Below are 25,116 nucleotides of genomic sequence, written 5' to 3'. Positions count from 1 at the left end.
GGCGGCCTATGCGTTGTAACCGGCCCATCATGGGTCGTGCATCGGTGGGGGCCATTTGACTCTCGTGCTCGCCTCCGTGTGCGAGTCAGCCCCACTTGATTTTTTGTGCTCCCGGCCCCGGGCTTGTTCGTTTCCTCCGTTTGGCCCCCCGAAAACGCTCCCAAGAAAACGCAGCTTTTCCGCGGTTTCACGCTGGTTGGGTTTCCATGGCCAGACACCCAGACTGCGCTTCTCTTCGGCGGTGCACGACGCCGTCTCTTTCATCTGCCCCGGCGAGGCCAGCCAGATAGAGCGCTAGCTGCTGCTGGGCTTCCCTCGTAGACTAGCTCGCTCCACATGTCCCCTCCCCGCTTTATTATCTGCCAGCCTCTCGAGCTCTCTCGCACCTCTCCCTCCTCGCCCATTCTTCCGCCCTCTTCGTGAGTCCTTCCCCTAGGCGCTACTCGTCTGCTCTCCTCTCTTCTTTTTAGTAGCTCGCTCGCCAGGCCGCCAAGCCACATGCAGCATGTGGCGGAGCGCAAGTAGATAGCTGCTGCGTCTTCCTGGCCTGAGGGTTTCGGATTCATCAGCCGGGCCGCCGGGGTCGCCATCGCCGCCGTTGGGACGGCGGCGGCGGAGTTTGGCGTCGAGTTCTTCAGAGGGTTAGGTTAGGTGCACGCGTCTCTCGCGTTCCTCCTTCCCAACTCGAATTCCTTTCTTTCCATACCCGTCCCCATGACGTTCGTTCTTCCATGATTCCCTTCCATATTTGCTCCAGCCAGGCCATCCGCGGCTGCGTGGCTGCTCTCCTGCTATTTTAATGCCTGCCTTCTCTCCCTCTCACGCCTCATAAAAAAAACTAATAATTCCTTGGGATCTGAGGGGATCCGCGTGGGGTTGGTAGGATCGCGGGCAGAGATTTTAGCCAGGACTGGAGGAAAACCAGTCCGCTCTCTCTCCATGAGCTTCGGCGGCATGTTCGACGGCGCCGGCTCCGGCGTCTTCTCCTACGACGCTACCGGCGGCGGCACGGGCATGCACAACCCCGGCCGCCTCGTCCCGGCCCCGCCCCTGCCGAAACCTGGCGGATTCGGCGCCACGGGTCTCTCCCTCGGGCTGGTACGCACTCGCTATACTCCATGCGCCGGCAGTGTGGCTGATTTTCCTGTGTGCTCATATGTCTGACTGATTTTGTTGTGTTGTAGCAAACGAACATGGAAGGGGCTCAGCTGGGCGACTTGGGTCGTATGGGCCTGATTGGCGGCGGCGGGAGCGGGAGCGGAGGCGACGGGGACTCGCTGGGCCGCGGCCGTGAGGACGAGATCGACAGCCGGTCAGGCAGCGACAACGTCGACGGCGCCTCCGGTGACGAGATCGACCCGGACAACAGTAACCCTCGCAGGAAGAAGAAGCGATACCACCGCCACACACCGCAGCAAATCCAAGAACTCGAAGCGTATGTCGCCGCGCCGCCTAACATCTATCACAAAACCCGGCCAGACCATGCATGGAAGAAATCTCTCTTTTTTCACGAGTTTTTATATATAGACCTATAATAATAGTTATAAGCATATGCACGCAGTGTGTTCAAGGAGTGCCCCCACCCCGACGAGAAGCAAAGGATGGAGCTCAGCAAGCGGCTCAACCTAGAGAGCCGCCAGGTCAAGTTCTGGTTCCAGAACCGCCGCACGCAGATGAAGGTTCGGACTTAATTGGGAGCGCGAACCAGCCACAGTCAACCAGACATGTGTCGGGCGGCTGCGTACGTGTGTGATGACAATTTTATGTGTTTGCATCTCGTCGTGATGAGCAGACGCAGATCGAGCGGCACGAGAACGCGCTGCTGAGGCAGGAGAACGACAAGCTGAGGGCGGAGAACATGACGATCCGGGAGGCGATGCGCAACCCCATCTGCGCCAACTGTGGCGGCGCGGCCGTGCTCGGGGAGGTGTCGCTGGAGGAGCAGCACCTCCGCATAGAGAACGCGCGGCTCAAGGACGAGCTGGACCGCGTCTGCGCCCTCGCCGGCAAGTTCCTCGGCCGCCCAATCTCCTCTGGCAGCTCCATGTCGTCGTCCCTGCAAGGCTGCTCCGGCCTCGAGCTCGCCGTCGGCTCCAACAACGGCTACGGGCCCGGTCCCCTCGGCGCGTCAGCGCTGCAGCCCCTCCCCGACCTACTCGGCGCCGGCCTTCCGGGCCCCGTGGGCTCGGCCGCCATGCGCTTGCCCATGGGCATTGGCGCCCTCGACGTTGCGCTGCACGGGGCGGCCGCCGACGGCATCGACCGCACCGTCCTCCTCGAGCTGGCGCTCGCCGCGATGGAGGAGCTCATGAAAGTGGCGCAGATGGACGAGCCGCTCTGGCTCCGCAGTCCCGACGGCAGCGGCTTGGAGGCGCTCAACCTCGACGAGTACCACCGAGCGTTCGCCAGGGTGTTCGGGCCGAGCCCCGCGGGCTACGTCACCGAGGCTACCCGCGAGGCCGGCGTCGCCATAACCAGCAGCGTAGACCTCGTAGACAGCCTCATGGACGCGGTACGTACGCACGCACCTCCTCCTATATACTAGACACGTGTACGTGTCAGTTCCATTCCGTACGTGCCGCTGCGCCATGCACTGGCACGACGGTGACATACATACATACACATGTTTCGTGCAGGCTCGGTGGTCGGAGATGTTCCCGTGCATCGTGGCGAGGGCGAGCACGACGGACATCATCTCGAGCGGCATGGGCGGCACGCGCAGCGGGTCAATCCAGCTGGTGAGCTAGTCCCACTCGTCGCCCACACGTACTATGCACGCACTTTGGTGACGCGCAGTACCACCATGCTCTCGCACGCACACGCCTGTGCTAGTAATAATAAAAAAATAGCCTGTGCTAGTAATAATAATAATAAAAATATGCATGTATACGACGTATACGTGCGTGCTTCTGGGATGCATCCATGCAGATGCACGCGGAGCTGCAGGTGCTGTCGCCGCTGGTGCCGATCCGTGAGGTGGTGTTCCTTCGGTTCTGCAAGCAGCACGCCGAGGGGCTGTGGGCCGTGGTCGACGTCTCGGTGGACGCCATCCTCCGGCCCGACGGCGGCCACCACCACGCGCAGAACGGCGGCGGCGCCGGGTACATGGGCTGCCGCCTGCTCCCCACCGGCTGCATCGTGCAAGACATGAACAACGGCTACTCCAAGGTACGTGCCCCCGGCTGTTACCATGGGTGTTGTGTTGTGCTCCACCGTCGTCCGATTCGACTGCCATAAATCCGCACGGCCGGGCCGGGCGCAGCGGCATGTGCGCGGCTACAGTGCGCGAGTTACGCCCGCATTTATAGAGCGGCCGCGGCCCAGTATTTTATGCTGCCCCGACGCGTGCTCGTACGTGGGCAGGCGAGTCGGCGGCTACAGCTGCCTGCGCACGCACCAATCGATGCTCCCAGGCGCGGCAGGTCAATGCTCTCGTAGCCAGGGCGCCGAGACGTGTGCGCGACGATCAGTTGGTCGCCGTGCCGCCCGCGGAGGCTCACAGACGCGGTGGCCGCCGTCTGACCCGCAGGCCGGGAGCTTGACCTGTAGCATGGGCATCTAGCCTAGGGTATCACATGATTTTCTTAGCCAAACATTTCGATGCTTCCGCTACCGTACGTGCGCCGAAATGCTAGCTCGAGGCGGCCGCTTGGTCTCGTAGATCCAGTTTTTTAGGGCATATATCATCATGTTGTTTAATCGTCGGGGCAGCTTGTGAGTGCGGCCTGTAATAATGTATAACGACGTTGTGGGGTCGATATGATATCCAAATCTCTCATGACCCCTGAACATGTCTCGGTTTGTAGATCTTGTTTGTTTGCTGTGCGTCGTTAACATAACGTTTTACCTGCAATAATGTACTAGAGCTAGCAGTATACCTAGGGTTTGCACCTTGCAGTGGTCAAACTGGGTTTCTTGCGCGTCTGTGCCTTCCGTCCCACAGCCCTTTTACCTGCTTCGGGCGGCGGCAAGTGCCAAGTGGCCATGGCCAACGTGGAAGGAAGGGGAAAAAACAGCCGTGAGCGACGGCACACATGGTAGCTGCTGCCCGTGTGCTAACGCTGCTCTGTACTGTGTGCGTGCTGACCACAGGTCACGTGGGTTGTCCACGCGGAGTACGACGAGGCGGTGGTGCACCAACTCTACCGCCCGCTGCTCCAGTCCGGCCAGGCCCTTGGCGCGCGCCGCTGGCTCGCCTCGCTCCAGCGCCAGTGCCAGTACCTCGCCATCCTCTGCTCCAACTCTCTCCCTGCCCGCGACCACGCCGGTGAGTAATAACTTACTAATCACTCCATCGTTGGTGTGAGTAACTTGCACGAGATGGTTAACCAATGGCGACGGCGGTGAGCATGGATATATATGGATTTATGCAGCGATCACGCCGGTGGGGCGGAGGAGCATGCTGAAGCTGGCGCAGCGGATGACGGACAACTTCTGCGCCGGTGTGTGTGCGTCGGCGGCGCAGAAGTGGCGGCGCCTGGACGAGTGGCGCAGCGGCGAGGGAGGAGACGCTGCTGGGAACGGCGGATCAGCAGCCGCGGGCGAGGGCGAGGAGAAGGTGCGGATGATGGCGCGGCACAGCGTGGGGGCGCCCGGGGATCCCCCCGGCGTGGTGCTCAGCGCCACCACGTCGGTGCGGCTGCCCGCCACGTCCCCGCAGCGCGTGTTCGACTACCTCCGCGACGAGCAGCGCCGCGGCGAGTGGGACATCCTGGCCAACGGTGAGGCAATGCAGGAGATGGACCACATCGCCAAGGGCCAGCACCACGGCAACGCCGTCTCCCTCCTCCGCCCAAATGTAAGCACTACTACTGCCCTCCTCCTTACTTCAATTTTTACTGCCGTTTTTACCGTTGCGATCAATGAATCATCTCTTTGATTTTTTTTTGGTCCCACATTGTAATGCAATACTGTTTCTCATCAAGTGTAGTACAGTACCGTGGTGCCGGATTTGTGTTTATATGCATGCACTGCAGTATTGCATGGGTTGAGGGACACCATGACACAGAGAAAAGGACAAACCGGAAAAGGTTAAAACACTGGCAGTTTACCAGAAACTGGTCCATGGTTGACATTTGTGAGGGAAAGCTCCTGTCACTTTTGTGTGTTTGGAACCACGCAGGCTGCCCTTGTCCTTGCCTTCATCATCCCTCTCTGATCTACTAGTACTCAACAGTCTATTTTTAGAATTTTAAGTTTTAATTAAACCAATTTAAAAGTTTAATCAATACAAAAATAGTATGACAATATTATATATATCTAAACAACATGCAGTATAAATAAGTTCGCAATACATATTTTTTACTCTCTTCATTACCCCTGATGAATTTCTGATGAGATGTGTTGCAGGCAACTAGTGGCAACCAAAACAACATGCTCATCCTGCAAGAGACCTGCACCGACCCGTCAGGCTCTCTGGTGGTGTACGCCCCGGTGGACGTGCAGTCCATGCACGTCGTCATGAACGGTGGCGACTCCGCCTACGTCTCTCTCCTCCCCTCTGGGTTCGCCATCCTCCCGGACGGCCACTGCCAGTCACCAAACACTGCACATCAGGGTTCACCAAGCTGCGGCGGTAGCAGCAGCAGCAGCAGCACGGGGTCTCTAGTCACGGTGGCATTCCAGATCCTGGTGAACAACCTGCCCACCGCGAAGCTCACCGTGGAGTCGGTGGAGACCGTCAGCAACCTGCTCTCCTGCACCATCCAGAAGATCAAGTCTGCGCTCCAGGCCAGCATCGTCACGCCCTAGCTATTAGCGGGCATTTGACATGGATTCCGGCCGCCGGTTCTCAGAAAAAAGGACGGAGTAGTCGGATGCCATGTCAAATGCTTAGCTAGAGGACGACATGCTGTGACGGCGCAGATGCTAAACAAGGCTGTGCTCGTACGTACGTCGATCGCTTCACATCAGACCGGCGGGGAACTGGTGCTTGAGAAGGCAGTGAAAGAAAATAAGGGTATTAAAATAAATTATGTAGTAGTGTGGAGTATTTATTGCATAGAGCAATATATATATGGGGTGAGGTACACAGGGATTAAGTCAAGAACGAACCGTTCGCTAGGCTTTGATTGCTTGAGCAAACACGTTTTGCTATCGCTCAAGCTTGTTATATGCTCATGTGGTGGTTCGGGTATTGACTTAAGTCTCTGGCAAAAGAAAGTGAAACACCACCTATTAGGGCTTCTCCTATATATAAAATATATATGTAGCAGTTTGTTTTCAACCATCTTGTGAAGAGTTCTGTTCTTTTGTTTCTCCGATATAGCGAAATATAGAGATGAGAATGTCTCTGTGTTTGTAACGTTTGTGTAGTGTTATTTCGTTTGAGTTGATATATATGACATGTACGCTTTGTTCATGTGGAAAAAATATGTTCTAGTGTAGCTCACTAAATATCATGCAATGTTTTTTAATAGAGAATGCAGACCAACATGTGAATATATATATATATATATATATATATATATATATATATATATATATATATATATATATATATATATATATATATATATATACTAGGTGAGTGCCCGTGCGTTGCAACGGAACCGTATAATAACACGATAACAATATATATTATAGATATGTGCCGCTCCAGGCGTTTCGACAAGCATAACAGGTCTAGCTTCTAGCGTCTAGGTGGATGTGTCGAGCAGACCAATATGTTGAGAGGTTTACACATTAAAGGATCAGCAATAGGTTGTCCACTTAATGTAACACGAAGTGTTGCAAAGTACTTGAGAATTTCAGATCGGATAAATGGCACTTTGCTAAAACAACGTGAGCTCGAGCACGCAGCTCAAGCCCACCATGACCAAGAATCATGGGAAGGCTCTGGTAGACAAGACTCAGTGCCTTCTTTGCATGGCTTGATCCAAGAGCCAGCCACAACTCAGCGAGAGTAAGTGTAGCTGAGGCTTCAAGCAGATCCAAGTTGAATGATTTGCAGAATGATTGGTTGGCCAACGCATAAGGAAGCCCAAGGACCGCATTGTCAGATTTCTGGGAGAATCAGAATAAAAAAAAAGTGTTAGCTTACTCTGTACAGAATTGTAGTATTTACGAGGTTCTTTGCAAAATAAAAAAGATGATTACTTACTTTATGTATTTCAGCAAGTTCCCATCAAGACAGTACGCTTTATAGCATACTTATTTTCGACACAAGGCAAATGACAGCCGGGGCTAAGGAAATCCTGAAACATGTAGCAGAAACGTCAGTTTTCCCTTTTACTAATGGTCATACAAGGAGTAAATAAACCCAACAGCTGGCTCGCATCAAACATGCTTTGAAATAGAACATCAAACACCTTGAGATTTAAAAATAAGTTGGAGCGTCATAGCACAAGTCCAATATCCAACATGTGTCAATTCTTGGGCGTCATAGACACTCCGTAAATTTTGTACGCTATTATAATTGTCTGACTAACTATGACGCCCAATAAGCTGGAGTGCTTATAATTGTCTGCCGTGAGGGAGCCCTGGCTCGACGGCGCCTTGGAGACGCGCAAGCACGCCGTCGTCCGCCGGCGGAGGATGGGCCTCCTCATGATGCTCAGGCTGCTCAAGAAGCTCTTCCTGGCGCACAAGTCCGGCGCCGCCCCGTCGCGGAAGGCGCCGCCCATCTGACGCAGCTGAAAAAAAATCAAGCCTTTGATGAGTAGTGCATGATGATGTGTCAGGTGTATATACGGAGGTGATCAATACACGCATGCTTCTCTCGTCTCGGTAGCACAGGACCAAGAACTTGCTGTTTGATGTTCTATTTCTCTTACAAGTTTCTCTTGTGTACTTGTGTCCCTGTCGAGAGTCTGGTTATGCCTTGGGTTTGCTTAAACTTTGACGAGCTGCAACATGTTACTAAAATCAGGGAGGGCAGCTACCAGAATTCTGCATTGAACAATATTATTTGTAAAATCAGTCACATTTTTGCATCCTTTGTCAGGTTCCTTAGCTTTTTCCAAAGCTACACAACTCATTAGAATGTTGCCTTGCAAAAGCGTGCTGTATAATCTGCTCAACTCCAACTCAACATCATCAGCTCAAGTAAAGACACAACTGTTCGAGTGAAGTAGTGAACTGTGCACAAATTAAGACTATCTGACTCTGCTACAGTTGCGAAAATGACAAAAAAAAAGAGGGAGGATCCGCATTTCCCAAATTCAAAATATGGACTCTTAGTCACACCTTTTTCTGCTGCTGCTTTCGGCCGTTTAGATGTCGCTAGCCCGTCTAAAGAAGAATTAAAGCGGTTTGCGTATACAAATTTACAATCCTGTCATTTTTTTATTCATAAAACTGGTCCCCTTTTCTCAAATATAAATGCTTAATTCACTGAATCATGGCATCTATCGAAGATGAGCAACATGATAAAGAAGGGCCATGGCAACACGAACTACGAAGGATACCATAGGTATACAGGCATTTCTCGTTATAGAACGAACAAATTCATCAGGACCAAGAGGAAGAGATATCTCAATGATTAGCTCTATAAAAAGGATATAAATGGATGGTGTCGACTATCTATATAACACAGAGGGACGAAAAATATGAACAGGACATGCAGACGGTGGTTCATGGATGAATGGGTCGACAGCACCACTGACCTGGCAAGGAAAAAGATAATGATGTGATGATGATGATAGGAAGATCTGGGATGGAGAGTCGGCCCACGTCATGCTTCCTTGCAATTACATTCAAAGTTTCTTCTCGCTAGCGTCTTCTGCTATGGCAACATCCAGAATCTGGAGATTAGATGGAGTATGGTAGTTAGGGAAATTGGAGTAAGAATCGATAGAATTCCATCTCAGAATTGAAGAAAGCGGATCTCTTATTGGGCCAACACATAGTACTACCAAAAAAAGAAAAAGAGAGATAAAAAGTAAGAAAGGGGGGAAATATTCATCATCATGCTACCAAAAAAGGGGGAAAAGAGAGAAACAAAGTAAGAAAAGGGAAAAAGGCTCACCTTATTCGTTTTCTCGGTGATAGACAATTGACACAATTTTTCACATATTAGAACATACATGTGTCAAATGTCCACTTTCATGATTTCCACGTAGAAGGGTTATGTGTGCAGGATACCTAATGGCAATTGGAAAATGAGAGCAGAAGCAACAAAAAGCAATGAACAAGGACCTTGACATAGACGTCATCCTCAAGACAGTAGACAACGTTGTCCACCTTAGCGCTCCGGTAGTGGCATCTGGCTTTGAGCCCTTCCTCCTCATCCGATCTGTATGCATAATAAATCAGCAAATAGCAGATTGCTCAACAAAAAGTAACACATAGCGAGCAAAAAACTGGTCAAATCAAACCAGAGTGGGGAGAAAAATATACTTCTTTGCAACTTGGTGTACAAAAAAGCTCTGCTAAACGTGCAACTATTTTCTTACAACTCAAATGTAAGTCAGGATCAGAAGGCCAAACCCACCTGGGATGGCGGCTCTAAAATCAAACATATGATCTAAATACATGAATATAATTGAGTAAGGTAAAAATTGTGGCTCCCTGGATAGAAAGCGAAAAGATAGAGCTAATCTTAACCAAAGCATGAGATCATGGCTTCAATTTTTTCTACAAGACAACATTAGAATTCAACAACTATGAGATCTGCAAGTGACTCTCAAGTTTTAGCAGCTGAAATCATCAAGAATCAAAACTTGTTACCTTGAGGGGATTTTGAACGAACACATGGTGGACATCATTCAAGTCTCGTACAGCTTCACCTGCGCAGACTTCTGCCGGCTGTAGAGCGCGGCGTTCGAGTCTTGCACCTACAACCACAAGAGTACTTTTTTGCTGTTCACGCTTATCAGAAGCAACTTCACTAAACAATTAGATAGAAATGGTACACGATTCTGGAGACTCCATGCCTCCGAGGAGTAGGAAATGATGCTTAAGTTACTTGGACGACACTCCTAAACTATTCCTAGCTGGCTAGCAGAATTCTGAGCTTTGGAGCTGGGAGAACAGGGGAGGAGCAAAAGATGCCTATGTTGTACTAATAGTCTAATACTAATAGAGCACTTTGTCACAACAACTCTTTGCACAAGAATAAAAAACATTTGAACTTTTTCCATGGTAAAACTTGATATCAAAGAAGAGAAAATCAGGTGGTCCAATTGATGCCCCCCCCCCCCCCGAGAAATTCACCATCATGGTGTTTAATCCAGGATTTCTACGAATAGCACCATGGAAAGTTCAGAATCAAAAACATCTAAACATACTAAGAACAAAATGAACCGCACCAAGTCACTTGAATCTAAAAAACTATCCAAGCAAAGAGAAATAGACTGTCCAAGCAAAGAAAGCTTAGATGTACTGAATCTAAATCTGAAAAAAGTCAAAAACATGTCAAGGATGAATAAAGACTAATCTGAAAAAAGAGACAAAAGCATGCCAAGAATGAATAAAAACTATGATTAATCTGAAAAACGTGTCAAAATCGACCACACACTAAGCAAAGAAAGGTGGCCTACCTGAATCTAAAAGAAACTGTCGAAGCAAAGAGAAATAGACTGTCCAAGCAAAAAAAGCTTACCTATACTAAATCTGAAAAGGACAAAAACATGTAAAGAATGCATAAAAACTACGATGAATCTAAAAAAATGTGTGAAGATCGACGACTCATTAAGCAAATAAAGGTGGCCTGCAATAAATCTAAAAAACTTGTCAATGTGAGAGAAAGTATATAGAAACATGTCAAGGTCTGCTGATTATTGGAAAATAAGTTTTGATGTAAATGTGAGAGAAAATATAACTTACATAGGCATCCTTTAGTTTTAGTTCAAGATCCGCGCCCAGGTCCTCCCTGCGGCAGCGTCCTTAGAGGCAGGATCTTCGAGTAGGAGAGCACTCCGTCGTGGATCGCGAACCAGCGCGACTGCCACCCCTTGCCGATGTTTGTCCACTTGTACAGCACCTCTGTGACTGTCGGTGCCTCCTTCATGTCCTCAGCCGATGTGGTCATGTGGAGCGGTCGCTGGCCACTCCCCGGCAAGGCAGCAGGGTAGGTTGTTTTAAATTAAAAGAATACAAAACCAAGGAAACAATATATTGAGGTGGTAAAACAAAGGTGTCTTAACATGTAGATCATGGGCCAATATATCATAAATGAGTCAAAGGATGATCTTCAAGCCCTACAGAGGACTGGAAAAATCACATGGGAACAAATCATAGTATCCAATCTAAGCCCTATTAGCAAAATCAATATTGTTACCAGTCCTCATATTGTTTGTTCAGTCATATGTCATTCTACATATTATTAGTGCTAGATATTAGAAGCTCCTACTAAGCCTGTACGGTTGTATTGATACAACTTTATTGCTTTCTCTGCATTTTCAGTTTATGAAAATATTGGATGGTTTTAGCCATTTGGTCTACATAGCAAATATACTCCTACCGTTTAGTTTCATGTGTGGTACCGGGGTAAGGACAATGCATAAATGAAATATAAGGGAAGTCCTTTTATTAATATATACAGTTTGTCGTACACAATTTAGTTCCAGAAATGCAAGAAATAAAATATCTAAAAGAAAGCCCAAAACACAATGAATTCAGTGGCCCAATCTGCATCCCAAAAAATATGGATGTTACTGTGTATACTCAATTTTGTTTTTCAGTTTCAACTAATGTATTTCCCATTCAGATAATCAAGCCATATAACAATTTTCACCAAAAATGAAATATTTAGTCAGAGTTGCACCTTTCAGAAGAAGCTTTTGCTATAACTAAAAAAAAGGTCAGCACAACTTTCACCATATAACAATTTCCTTTGTCAAGTACAAATATATTTGAACATCGACCAATGGCCAAACAAAGGAGTTAGTGTTGCTCATCTTATGTCACAACTAACATTATGTCATTCATTTACAATCTGCGCATATATGTTGTACGCACTGCTCATGTAAACATAAGGGCAATTACCACTTAGCCATGATATACACAGCGACAAGATTCATAAATGCTTAAACTTAGCAAGACATGATATACAGAGCGACATGATGCATGGAAATTGATGTTTAAGGACTAACTTCTTTAATAGGATTGGCTGACAAAGGCATGGGAAGTTCTGATGGAAGTGGGTAATCCATCATGGCCAGATAATCGAATGAATAGTCGTAACATGTAATTTGGCACACAAGTTAGAAGTAGCTTTATAACACAATGGTCAGTAATCAAATGAAGGTCAAAGAAAACATGTAGTACTATGCATTATATGAAAGTATAATAATGGCAAACAGAGGGAGGGATCTGATCAGCTTATTAACCCATATCACCAGCTAAAATGCAAACATAAATAGCTAACAAAATGTATACAGTTGGAGGCCAACAATATTAGTTACTCCGGCTGTCCGGCATGCAGTTACCTCTGTGAATATCAGAACATCTGGATCTCTTCTTAGTCAGTAGCAAAAAAGGAAAACAACCATTTCACTTCCCAGCGATATGTTTCTTTTATCTAGTGTCAAATTTCTTATGTGAAAAGTTAATCTGTCTTCCATGCAGAAGCAAGGCAAATTTTCAAAGATTCTTGTTCGGTTCAGATCTACAGTATCCAGGCCTGTATTCCAAAAGATACAGCTATACTTTGGAATCATGAATTTGTGCAGGCAGAGGAGCTTTTCAATCAGCCTTTTGATTATGAGAACTGTTTGAGAGATAATAGGTATTGTTCTCTTAGCCCATTTGGTTTTCTCCCAAGTCTAAGGCATGCCCACGAAGGAATTGTAAGCAAAGACATAACCAGATGAGAATATACATAACCAAACACACATATAGATGGAGATAGATTTATATATAAAATAGTGAAATTTGTCAAAGATAATACCTTGATGCAAACCTGTGTTCATATGCATGTATATTTATGCAACTTTTATCCCTGATCAGTATTCTCAATTTCGTCACTTCACAATCATGCACAGGTTTTGTGGTGTTTTGAATTCTTTTGTCAAGCGAACATCCAATGGAAAGCATGTGAGTTCATTGCCACCAAAGCCCTTGAATAGTGCTGCAGCCGCCGCATAGTCTAAGCCTAGTGTTACTCCAAAGGAGCAGTTTGTTACTGCTCGGTGGCAAGATTTGCCTGTAAGTTCAAAGCAGGGAGCAGACACTAAGTCCGAGAAGGATAATTCCACAATATTAGATAAGGCTGGCAATGGTCCTGTTGACAAAGAACAATCAGTTGATGCCTATGCAAGCAAAAGTAAAGCTCAAAATGGAAAGGCCATGCCTAGTAATGGTGGATCGCTGGCTAACATGTGGGGTCGTGCATCAGCAAAACCTATGCCTCCAAGTACCACTAATTCTACAGCTGTAGCAAGTGTTGCAGGTATTATCTCACAAATGTTCATATTCAAATTCTTTGTGCTTTACTTTCTCGTCTATAACTCTCAGCACATATCTAGTCCTGTATATCAACCCTTTACAAGCATGCTAATATAGAACTAATGCTGTTAGTATTTTTAGCTACTGCTGATGCACAAATTTGTGCGAAGGAAGAAGCAGATGGAAATAGCAGCGATGATGAACATGGGATAAACTACAAGAGGGGATCCACTAATGCAAATAACAGAAAGAGAACAGTGGTATTTGATTATTCGGATGATGAGGAAGATGACAATATTGTAAGCATTGCATCTCCTGAGCTACCAAAACAGCATACCCCAGACCTTGTTGTTGGAATTGTTACTATATCGGTAACCAAAAGCCCAATGATCGAAGTTGTTAGCTTGCTGTTCGTAATCTACCATTACGCAACAGTAGAGGAAATTGGATCAATACCATTCAGTGAGCCACTAACACACATCATAATAGCATTCAAATGTGTATACAAACTTTAGTAACCTGTCCAAACTAACTGAATGCTTGTCTTAGTTTCACGTCAAGACCTAACCAAAGAACACTAATAAACATAAAAATGGAAGGCTGTTGGTATATTAGAGGAAACAAGACAACAAAAACTCACCACCAATGAATAGCCTGGTGGACATGAGGAGCTTTGAACACTGAAGGAGACAAGCTACCAGTGGCCCTAAACCTAACTTAGAAGACCACCAAGCCTGCCTAAGGCCGCCATTTTGAACACTAAACCTGCACATACAAGATGATAACAAAAAATCACCTGGGCATACACGAACACTTAACAACAATTAGAGCCTTACACAAGACATTGTAATAAAGTGTGATGCAAAAATGCTATTAAAATGCAAATTGCTCATATGGAAACAAATAGTGAGGGTGAGTTTTTAAAAAACAACAGCTCACCTTGGTCTCATGTTTATTTAAGATTATAAAATTGGCACATTTTCACTCTTATTGTTGGGATAAGTTGCAGTGTAGACAACATATCAAACTGGTAAGAGGCACAATCAATAATCAGAAACGACACCAATTACACACATAATGTAAAAACAAATTTCATATACAGAAGACGAAACATGCAAAAACAATTACAACCTTTACCTCTGAATTATATTCCTTAGTTCTTCATATTAAGCATAATCTTGTACAGAACTGTGACACAAAAGAAAGCAAAGCGAGCATACAGTTAGTATCAACCTCACTAAATTGTTGTACAAGTGTAGACAATTGAACCTGTGCACGCAACAACAACACCTGAACCTAAGAGAGGGGGCAAGATCAGTCAATGAATTTACCAATCCTCACCTGATAATATACAAGAATCGTTCAATAAACAAAGGGGAGGCCAGTCAGGGGGGAGCATCGCGAGTGAGGGAGCACGATCAGCGGCTAGCGGGCACCGCGACATCGACAGATGCGATGTAGATGTGGTACAGCGGGAAGGAGGCGTTGTGGACCATGAATGCACCGTCGTGGAAGAACACAACAATGGGGAGCTTCTTCTCGGGATCCACTCTCGCGGGTAGGTAGAGTCGGGAGGAGATGCCTGTAGCGAAGTCCTTGGACGCGACGCCGTTGGTGGAATTGCCATTGGGGGACGACGGGACGGACTTGGTGTCGTCGAAGCGCTCGACACAGTCGATCTTGTACACACGCAAGGCATCGGGCATATCGAACTCGAGCTTGGAGTCGGGTTCAATGGCGGCGTGGGGATTGAGGACCCTGTAGAAGGGGTGCCGACAAAGTCAGTTGTCTTTGAGGAGGGGAGGTTGTGGACGACGATGAACTCGTGATTGAGGGGGGGGGGAGTGGAGGACGTGGTCGTGGAGAGGGAGAGTAGTTTCTTCGATTGTGTCGCGAGCATCCGTGGAGAACGAAGGGTGCCTACACAAAGATGATGAGCAGACGCACCTGTTTCTCACCCGGGCATTGGCTGGCGAGATCTCCACGAGCGACGATCTCGGGGATGGAGGAGAGGAAGCCCGAGAGTTGGCTGGCGACATCTCCAGCTGGCCGCGGCGCTTCCAAACCCCGGATGGACGCCGGCGACCGGATCTGGACCCTCGTCGCCTCCAACTTTGCTCCTTTGCCTGCCGAAGGAGTACCGCCGCCGCCTCCATGAACCGGTGACCGGAGCTGGACGGTGTTGACTCTGGCAGAGCGGTTGAGGTCGTGGGGGGGGGGGAGATTGAAGTCGTGGTGCGGCGCGCCGTCGTGGAGGCAGATTGAGGACGTGGGCACATCTCTGCGTGCGGCGCGCCATCGTGGAGGTTTAGGGCTGCCGAAGAGGATGACAGACGCTGTAGGCTGGGCTGCATAATGGGCCGCACCAACGGTTGGGCCACACGAACCACTGGGCTGCACGCAGGCACTGTTATGGGATTTATTAGATTAGTACCATACCGGCCACTAAGACAGACCAAACGTGGCTTATAAACGTTGGCGTGGATTGTTTGTTGCTCAGACTAATTCCTCTGGTACCGCACTAAGATGTATTTTTTGGCGCGGGGATGTACGTCCACGGTTGGGAGGCAGTCCACGGTTGGGAGGCAGAACGGGTCGGATCGCCTGGATGAAACGAACGGTCCAGATTACCCGGAGGCAAACGAACGGTCCAGATTACCCGGAGGCAGAACCAGGGGAGGCAGCCTACCCCTTGCGTTCTTAATAGATAGTATAGATATATATAGGTTTGCATTGCCATCTCATTTCATTAGGAAACTAACTTGTGATGTCTGTATATCTCTGTATGCTATCTTATTAACATATTCTAGTAACTATAAATTTGTAAATTAGATCAGTACCCATGTATGTAGATAAAAATGGCCGAAGCCGTACGAGAACCCATCGATAATGATTGGTGACAGCGACACCTCCGAAACAAGACTAGAGTAGTGCCACTTTTCTGGTACCGTACCGCGGCGACTCGCTCATCATCAATTTTGCAAACCAGCTACTAGTACGCTAAAAAGGGATCAAATTCAGAAGCTGCCAAAGCGAGATTTCTCCGCTGCACGAATGCGTGCCTGACTGGCGTATCGGTGTGGGTACTACGACTAACGATTGATCGTGCCTGCGGACTCGTGGATTGAGCTTTATAGATAGAATAGAAGTGGAGTGAGTGAGAGCTCTTGTGGATGGCCCCGAGGTCCAGAGCGTATACCGAATATCATTGGGCTCGCGCAAACTCGGGTGCGGGGCCAGGCCAGAACTGCTCGCCCGAGTCACGGTTGGCGGCCGGCCAGCGTGGCGATGCCCCTAGCCATTTGCCGCGCGACACGCAAAGTCCGCCACCTCCTTCTCGGCAGCCCGATGTAGAGAAGCAGCTCTGCAGCTACGAGTTTGGTTCCGTGCAAGGTGCAGGATCAATCTCACGATACCTAGGTGTTGTGGGGTATATAAATTGAATCAACACTTGTGCATGCATACGAAGCAATGACATTGGTCCTGCATATGATACGTACAGTGAGCTTTCCACGGGAGCCAAACTCTATAGCTTCCTTCTGATTTTTAGCTTAATATGTACATGGAAGATCCCCTTGAGGCATTGTTCGGTTCGGAGTGGATTGAGTGAGATTGAAAGAGTTTAAATCCCTTTCTAGTCAAATTTGAATAGAAGGGGATTTAATCCTCTTCAATCCCCCTTGCATCCGAACACGCCCTTAAGTACGATGGTGAAACAAGCTATTGATAGACTAATGACGAAGGACCCTTAGCAAAGTACATGTTAGATGTGTGTCTTTCTTTTCTTTGTAAAGTAGGATAGTTTTTAGCTTAATATGTTCCGATTGGCTTATTATTGAAGCAAAGCTATTACCATATAGTTCATCTTTTGAGAAACACACCTATATGAGTTTGCTAGTTACATTCTATAGGATTTTGGTGATCTCTATATACTCATGAAAGGATATGGAGTTTTACTTATATGCTTCAACCAGAGATATACTTTTGGCAACCTTTTATTGGTAAGAGCTTAGGTAAAAACTTATTTCGCACAGATATGTCAATTTAAGTCATAGTCCATTGTTTAGATGTGAAGAAGCGTAACCTCTGTTCTAGGTGGATGTTTAGCTTTACAGTCTTCATTGAAGCACTGATACATCAAACGATTGAGAAATGAGAGCATTTTAGGGGATGACGATCATAGTCTTCATTGAAACACTAGTATATCAAAGCTTCCCCATCCCGATCCTCTGCATGCACAGAGAGTCGGGAGAATAGCGTCTACATCCACAACACCTGCTTGGGTGTGTGAGCGATCAAGTTTTAGGGGACCATCAATGTGACTGCTTGCTAACCTCTGGTGACTGGTGTGTCTTCTTTTTCTACTGCTTTCGCTAATCTTGTTTGTTGCCATCTTGGTGGATGTCCGGGGGATAATAATGCGAACGACAACTACTTGCACCGGCTGTGAATCTGTGATCCATCAATCCGAGCAACACATAATATCGATTCGTGTGAATGGAGTCTCAAATGTCTTGGTATGAGTCCCTTCGTTGGACATATATTTTCATCTCCGAGTTTGCTAGTGGTTTCTATCACGATCAATATAGTTTTCACGCACATGCTACCTACAATTGTATACACATACACATATACACTCACACATACTGTTACAAATTTACTATTGCTTGTTTTTTCTGAATTAAATTAAACATGAAAAATGTCTACAGGTATTCTATACCAGTACGTACGTACGTTTCACGATCTATCGATGTTCACACCTCGTAGCTGTGTCTTGCATTGCATCTTTGAAGACTCAAGAGTCCTGTTGCTCAAAAAAGAAAAAAGGAGAAAAGAATACTCAAGATCAACGCAGCGTCAGGACTGGAGAGTACTAGCTGTTACTGTACAGCCGTCCCCGCCCCAAGCCACGAGATCAACGCAACGTCAGGACGGGGACTGTAGCTGTTACTGTGCACCACCGACCCCACCCCGGGCTGGCCCACCCAGGCACAAGATCAACGCGACGTCAGGACCGGGGCCCGGTGGCGGTTTTGACGGCAGGCCGGGGCCGGGGCCGGGGCCGGGGTGGCAGAGGTTTTCCGTCAATCTTTCACATGCTGCATTTGCACCTCGCCGAGAGCAAAAAGGTTGCCAGAAAGCTACTATATATGCTGCTTCTGAGTTCTGACGATGTCAAAAAAAAAAAAAGAGTGGAGGAAAAAGAGACGCCGGCAGTTATACCGACCTGTCGCGGTCACGAGACTGGCCCCCGTGCCCCCGCCGGCCGGCACAAGGTCATGCGCGGGCGGCTGCTGGCTGCAGGCGCAGCGAGTCAGTCACAGTCAGACCACCGGCCGCCTGCGTGTACTCTACTCGGTGCTGCTTCAAGGCTCAACAGTCTGCGAGACCGCGCGATGGCGTGATAACCGCCTGTGTACGCGTAGTAGACCGTAGACGCAGGCAGCAAGCTGGGCGTGTACGTGTACACAGACAGGCTGCGTGCTGCATGAGGGGTGACTGATGACTCAGGAGCTGTTATTAGCTCTGCCATGTACTCAGTTGATCTGACGCCCTGACGAACTGCATGTATGCGCGTCGTGGGCCTGTTCCCAACCTACCAGTCTTGTATGATCGTATCTTTTTCCTCCCTCGTGAATGATCTCTGCCGCCAGTAGTTTTATTTCAGGACGAGAGGTACCGACGTAGGAGCACTCCAATACTTTTTATCTCGAAAATGGCATCGGCGGCGACTGGCGAGGGCATGCAGCAGCTGCTCCATCCAGGAAGAAGACACAGGCTGCAGGGGGCGGCCGGTTTATTTGTCAGTGCAAGACGCACACAGAGCTACCACTCGAGAGCTTGGCCAGTCCAAAAGGCTACTGGAATCCAATATTTCAGATCCTGTTGCGAGCCTGCGACCAACAGGTTGCGAAAACTGACCCTTCTGAGTTCTGACCGAGGTCCATTTCTTGCTTTGGATTGAAGAAGAAGATTTGGGGGGAGTTTAACAGTCCTGCAGATTTGCACTTGCATAACCTTCAGTGCGTCTATCTTTTCTTTTCTTTTATTTGTTACGTGAACAATCGTTCGACGGCATCGTGCATCCAGCGACGAGGTTTGTTGAACCGTTGCGCGACCTAATGCCATTGAATCACGCACCTCGAATGGTGGTCACGGAGGTGCCACGCTAGCTATACCAGCCAGCCCTGGATCAACAACCCAAGCCACCACCACCACCTACCTAATCGCGGAGGCTCAACAGTGATAGCACTTAGTACCTCTCTCTAAACCGCACCAAACAAACCTACCTAAATCGTCCATTATTAGCCCTTAATTCCTGCTAGCGCGGTTCGTTCGGGAATTCAAAGCTAACACGAACGACGCCAACGAACCTCTGTCGCCTGCCGCGCGCGCGCGCGCCGAAAGAATCCGTCTAGTCTCTCATGAATCTTCTCCGGCAGAGACAACATGGCACATCTCCATCTCCTTGCGCTCGACGATATCGGTACCAGACACAGAGAGAGACAACCACAGGACACCTGCATGATCTTTCAGGACAAAAAAAAAACAGCAACTAAAACGGAGGAGACGTGCGGTTAATTGGTGTCCTAAATAAAGCCAGGCATCTTTGAACATTTCCTCTCGAAGAGGTAGTAATGGAACGACGAAAAAAATAAATGACAAAAGAGGTATCCAAAATTCTGAATACGAAGTTGGGATGTAGATAGGAATGCTGATTATCTGTGGAATTAGATGGGTGCAGAGTGACCCCGTCAATCCATGATGGGTCATCTTGGATCACGCACGCACAACATGTCCTGTTCCCCGTGTTTCAATCTTATGTGATTAAAAATGCACGGAACAGGACATGTTGTATCGCGCACTTCAGCCGCTGCTGCTAAGGCAAACCAAGCGAGAAACAGACCAGACCGTTAAGCTCCAGCATCTCAAGGCACCAGCTGTCACACCCGACTTTAAGGAACAAAGCCAGGTGCATCTCATACATGCGCCAAGAAGACAACATATATAATAACAGAGTGTATAGAGATAAATGTCACAATAATCAGAGTATTTATTACATAATGGAAGACTTATTACAAAATAAAAGATAAATATAAAACGAACTAAGGATCGTTGGCGCCAATGTCAACTGAGAATCGCCACCTAGATCAGATCAAACTCCTCGCCTTGTGGCTCCTCCTGAACCACCTGCTCTTCTCCTGTGGGGGGGTGTGAGACAGCAAGAGTGAGCTCACACATGATCATCGCTCAACAAGTTGTGGGGAATAATGTGACATGAACTCACCAAAGGTGGGAGCTCATGGAGTGTAAGGCTTATCAAAGAGAATGGTTAAAGCTGAGCATTGCTTTTAATGTTGGTCAAACTTTTATTAGCAGTTACTAAGTGTAAGTAAATACCAAACCATAATAATAATAAAGAACAAAATTAATAATAAACCCATGCAAATGCAAATGACAAATTGAGTTTAGGTTCCATAATTTAATCATCAGAGAGTCCTGAGCTGCTCATGACCGTGAGCTCGGCTAGTATACCAGTTTTACACTCTGCAGATGTTGTACCCTTTACCCACAAGTCGTGTATCCCATGTTGCCAGGGTTAGCTAGGCCCTTAGACACTACCGAGGTGAATGGCTAGGGATCCACTACGAGGCCTTTACAAAGTTCCACTAGCTTCCGAAAACCCGCTACAGTTTATGGGAAGAGCACTTGCAAGAATCCCCCGTCCGACCGCCATCGCAGCTAAATCAACCCGAGAACCTCCTTGCATGCAACTCCCCTACTGCCCTTGCCCCTTTCGGGTAAGGTAGTCTTCCACTAGCTTTCCTAATTAATCAGCCAAGGGCGTCCATAAACCCTTGTGGTGGCACGTGTTTCTCAAGTTAAGCTCTATGTTCCAATTAACATTAATGATCTTGACATGAACATAAATAGAATAACAAAAGAATTGGAACATAGATATAATAAATGATTATCCCAAAACCATGTAAAGCAATAGCAAAACTACCCAAGTGATTCAGGGGTAAACAAGGTAATGAGATAAACAATCTAGGGTGACCTATCGGGTCCCATCAAAATTAACCTATGCATGGTAGATGATTATAAAGAACATTATTGGGTAACAAAAGTGAATCAAGGGCACAACTTGCCTTCAATGAGCTCCTGCTCAGCTACTTCAACCTGCTGCTCACCAGGATCCTCAGCAACGGGCTCTTCTACTCGCCACAATACAAACAAGCACAGTGTATATAGAGAAATTAACATCACACCAAACATGTGAACAAAATACACAGAAATATTCTACTCAATAAAATAAAATCCTAGGAACAGAAATCATATTTTTTGGAGTTATAGGTTTTAAGATATGAGTTTTCAAAGGTTTTATGGGTTTAAAATAGGATTAAGTGTGAAATAAATTTCTTACTGTTTTCATGACAAAACAGAGGCTCTAGGTGATAGAGAATAAAACTACAAAATTTTAGCAACTGGAATGAAGTAATTTGGACTTCATATACATTTTCTATGAATTATCAAAGTTCTAGCAATTATTTTTCTATTGAAAATCCATTTATAAATTATTTTCTCTGGTTTTACACTGCTCTGGACTGGGCCTCAGTTACAGGAAAGGTCAGGGGGCTCGGGGTAAGAATCCCCAAGACACAGCGCACACAACAGGTGGATGGCGGGTTGATTATAAAATATCTTAGGGTTTCTTTAGCAAAATGTACCCGCGAAGGGGTATGGCATGATCTCAGTCGTCCGATCAAAAACCTACGCTCCAGATTAGATTCAACATATAATGAACCGGTACAAGAATCTAACCGTTGAATCCGACTCTAACGGTGAGGATTTTATTACCCAAGATCTAACCCTGTCCGTCAAAACCAGATCGACGAACCAGATCAAATCAACGTGAAACGATACGCAGGGATCTAATCCTGGCCGACCCGCGCCCATCCAACGGCCAGCAGCTTTCTCTCCCCAACACCGCCCAGTTCGCGGCGGCGCAAGGCCCCCAGCGGCGGAGACCATTGCTGGAGTTCCAAATTCGGTGCTCCCAACCACCGGCCATAAATTGGACGCGTACTACACCAAGAGGATGGTAAAGCGAAGGTTCGGGGAGGGTTATTACCATGAATCAGGCGATGGTTTGTCCCAGCCGTAGTGGAGATTGATCCCTGGCGGAGATGTGAAACCGGCGACGGGTACCGTGCACACCAGACGAGCTTCGTTCGTGGCACCTCCACAGAAACCTTCACAAGTCTCGCGAGGTGCACACCGGGTGACTTGGAGGATGGCACCAATGGTGAATAATCAACTCCGCGGCGGCAGCTAACTAGTATGTTACGTGCGGTGGCGAGGGGTCACTGGTTCCTGTTGATGCTTATGGATTACGAAGAGTAGGCGGCTGCGCGAGAGAGTAATTGAGGGGAGGAAAGAGTAGGGGCTCCTATTTATTCCTCGGGGACCCAGCTCAGGATAGGACGGTCACCCACGATCCCGACGAAGTCGGCGTTCCGCGCGTGGTTTGTTGCGGAGCAGCAAGGAAGACGGGGATGACATCGTGGGCCCACACGCCAGTGGCTCACGGCGCAAACGACGTTCACGCCTGGGCTGCGCAGAGGGAGAAGGAGGAGATGGGCCAGAATGGGTACAGTCGGCCCAGGTAAGGTTTCTTCTCTTTTTCTTTTTATTTTCTGTTTCATTTCTTTTTCAAATTCAAACTTCAATTCAAATTCAAACTTTGTGGCACTTTGTATACTGGCTAATTATTTATTTTGATCATATCAACTGTGGTGCAGATATTTTAATGATAATTTTATTTGTATTGAATAATATTCCTTTCTCTTCCCTATTTTCATGGTTTTATTTTCAAGTTAAACTTTAAATTCTATGGATCCATTGAGATGCTATTAATGGTATATTTATTTTGTTAAGCACAAATGCACATCCAAATAAAAACTCAGCATGACGCATAAACTTTAATGGTATATCCTTTTATTACTTATTTGTTTTTGAATTTAGTGTTCACATGTGATGATGCATAAAGGTCAAACTCACATAAAGAGAAATTGTCTCTCTATTGGTATTATTTCTAGCAATTTACAAAGTGGGTGTTACAAGTCCTACCCCCCTTAAAAATAATCTCGTCCTCGAGATTTAAGAAGGTCTAGGGAAAAGGTGGGGAAAATCTATGCGAAGCTCTTCTTCTCTCTCCCACGTTGCTTCATCTTCACCGTGGTGACTCCATTGGACTTTGCACATCTTTATCACCTTATTTCTTGTAACTCGAGTCAAAGTATCCAAAATCTTGATCGGGTACTCCGTGTAAGTCAAATCACTTTGAACATTGAGCTCTTCCATTGGTAACTGTTCCTCGGGGACACGGAGACACTTCTTTAGTTGAGATACGTGGAACACATTATGCACATCTGATAGACTATCCGGTAACTCAAGTTGGTATGCCATCTCTCCAACTCTCCTAAAGATCAAGAATGGTCCAATGTAGCGAGGGGACAATTTGCCCTTAACTTTGAATCTCCTCATTCCACGAAGTGGTGACACCTTGAGGTACACATAATCTCCTTCCTCAAATTCCAGTGGCCTTCTTCTATTATCAGCATAACTCTTTTGCCTGGTTTGAGCCACCCTCAAATTCTCCCGAATTATACGGACTTGCTCTTCTGCTTCTTGAATCAGTTCAGGCCCAAAGAATTGTCTTTCTCCAGTTTGATCCCAATACAGAGGAGTCCTGCACTTTCTTCCATATAAAGCTTCAAAAGGTGACATCTTCAGACTGGCCTGATAACTATTATTATATGAGAACTCAGCATATGGTAGACTTTTATCCCAACTTCCTCCATGCTGAAGGGCACATGCTCTCAACATATCTTCCAATACTTGATTAGTCCTTTCAGTCTGTCCATCAGTCTGAGGGTGATAAGCTGTACTGAAATTCAACTTTGTACTCATATTCTCATGAAAGCTTCTCCAAAATCTTGAGGTAAACTATGAACCTCGATCAGACACGATCTTCTTTGGTACTCCGTGTAAACACACAATCCGTGCCATATATAACTCTGCTAGCTGAGAACCTTTATAAGTAGTCTTGACAGGAATAAAGTGAGCCACTTTAGTCAATCTATCCACAATCACCCATATAGCATCATATCCTTTCTGGGTGCGAGGCAATCCAGTAATAAAATCCATACCAATCTCTTCCCATTTCCACTCGGGTATCTTCAGTGGATGCAGTAGTCCGGCTGGCCTCTAGTGTTCAGCCTTAACTCTTTGACATACGTCGCACATAGCCACATGTGCAGCTACATCTCTTTTCAATCCATACCACCAATACTTCTGTTTCAAATCCTGATACATCTTAGTACTACCAGGATGAATAGAATAGTCCGAGTCATGGGCCTCCTTTAAAATAGTCTCTCGAATGCTTTCAATATCAGGAACACATATCCTGTCCTTGAACCAAACAGTGCCTTGCTCATCTTCCGTGAATTCCGGAACTCGACCCACAATAATCAGATCCTTAATTTCTTTTATTTTAGCATCATCAAGTTGACCTTTGCGGATTTCTTGCTCCAAAGTAGGTTCCACATTGATAGTCGCCTAGAGGGGGGGTGAATAGGGCGAAACTGAAATTTACAAATATAAACACAACTACAAGCCGGGTTAGCGTTAGTAATAAAGAAACGAGTCCGTGAGAGAGGGTGAAAAACAAATCCCAAGCAAATAAGCAAGTGAGACACGGAGATTTGTTTTACCGAGGTTCGG

The 25,116-nt window shown here is 47.0% G+C and overlaps 1 protein-coding gene and 1 pseudogene across 1 annotated transcript; both read left to right on the top strand.

The window, feature by feature from the left end:
• The first annotated feature begins 205 nt into the window (after positions 1–205).
• Positions 206–6,299, top strand: LOC542008 (outer cell layer 3). The gene is made up of 9 exons (NM_001111655.2): positions 206–1,098; positions 1,185–1,435; positions 1,562–1,679; positions 1,793–2,512; positions 2,637–2,738; positions 2,929–3,168; positions 4,093–4,267; positions 4,374–4,798; positions 5,350–6,299. Exons 1-9 carry the CDS (start codon positions 940–942, stop codon positions 5,749–5,751), a joined length of 2,592 nt encoding a protein of 863 aa, NP_001105125.2. The 5' UTR covers positions 206–939; the 3' UTR covers positions 5,752–6,299.
• Positions 6,300–12,494: 6,195 nt separating this feature from the next.
• Positions 12,495–15,166, top strand: LOC103634254 (uncharacterized; annotated as a pseudogene).
• Positions 15,167–25,116: the final 9,950 nt, after the last annotated feature.

This window comes from Zea mays, chromosome 7 (assembly GCF_902167145.1).
Source record: "Zea mays cultivar B73 chromosome 7, Zm-B73-REFERENCE-NAM-5.0, whole genome shotgun sequence".
Lineage (NCBI taxonomy): Eukaryota > Viridiplantae > Streptophyta > Magnoliopsida > Poales > Poaceae > Zea > Zea mays.
Note: the sequence above shows the minus strand (reverse complement) of the source record. Positions and strands in the feature narration are given on the sequence as shown.

What these genes read in the sequence shown, in the direction of transcription:
- LOC542008 (NM_001111655.2), top strand. Translation starts at nt 940, where the DNA reads ATGAGCTTCGGCGGCATGTTCGACGGCGCCGGCTCCGGCGTCTTCTCC. An exon ending in CAAATCCAAGAACTCGAAGC is followed by an intron (nt 1,436 to 1,561) that starts GTATGTCGCCGC and finishes ATATGCACGCAG; the next exon opens with TGTGTTCAAGGAGTGCCCCC. An exon ending in TGAACAACGGCTACTCCAAG is followed by an intron (nt 3,169 to 4,092) that starts GTACGTGCCCCC and finishes TGCTGACCACAG; the next exon opens with GTCACGTGGGTTGTCCACGC.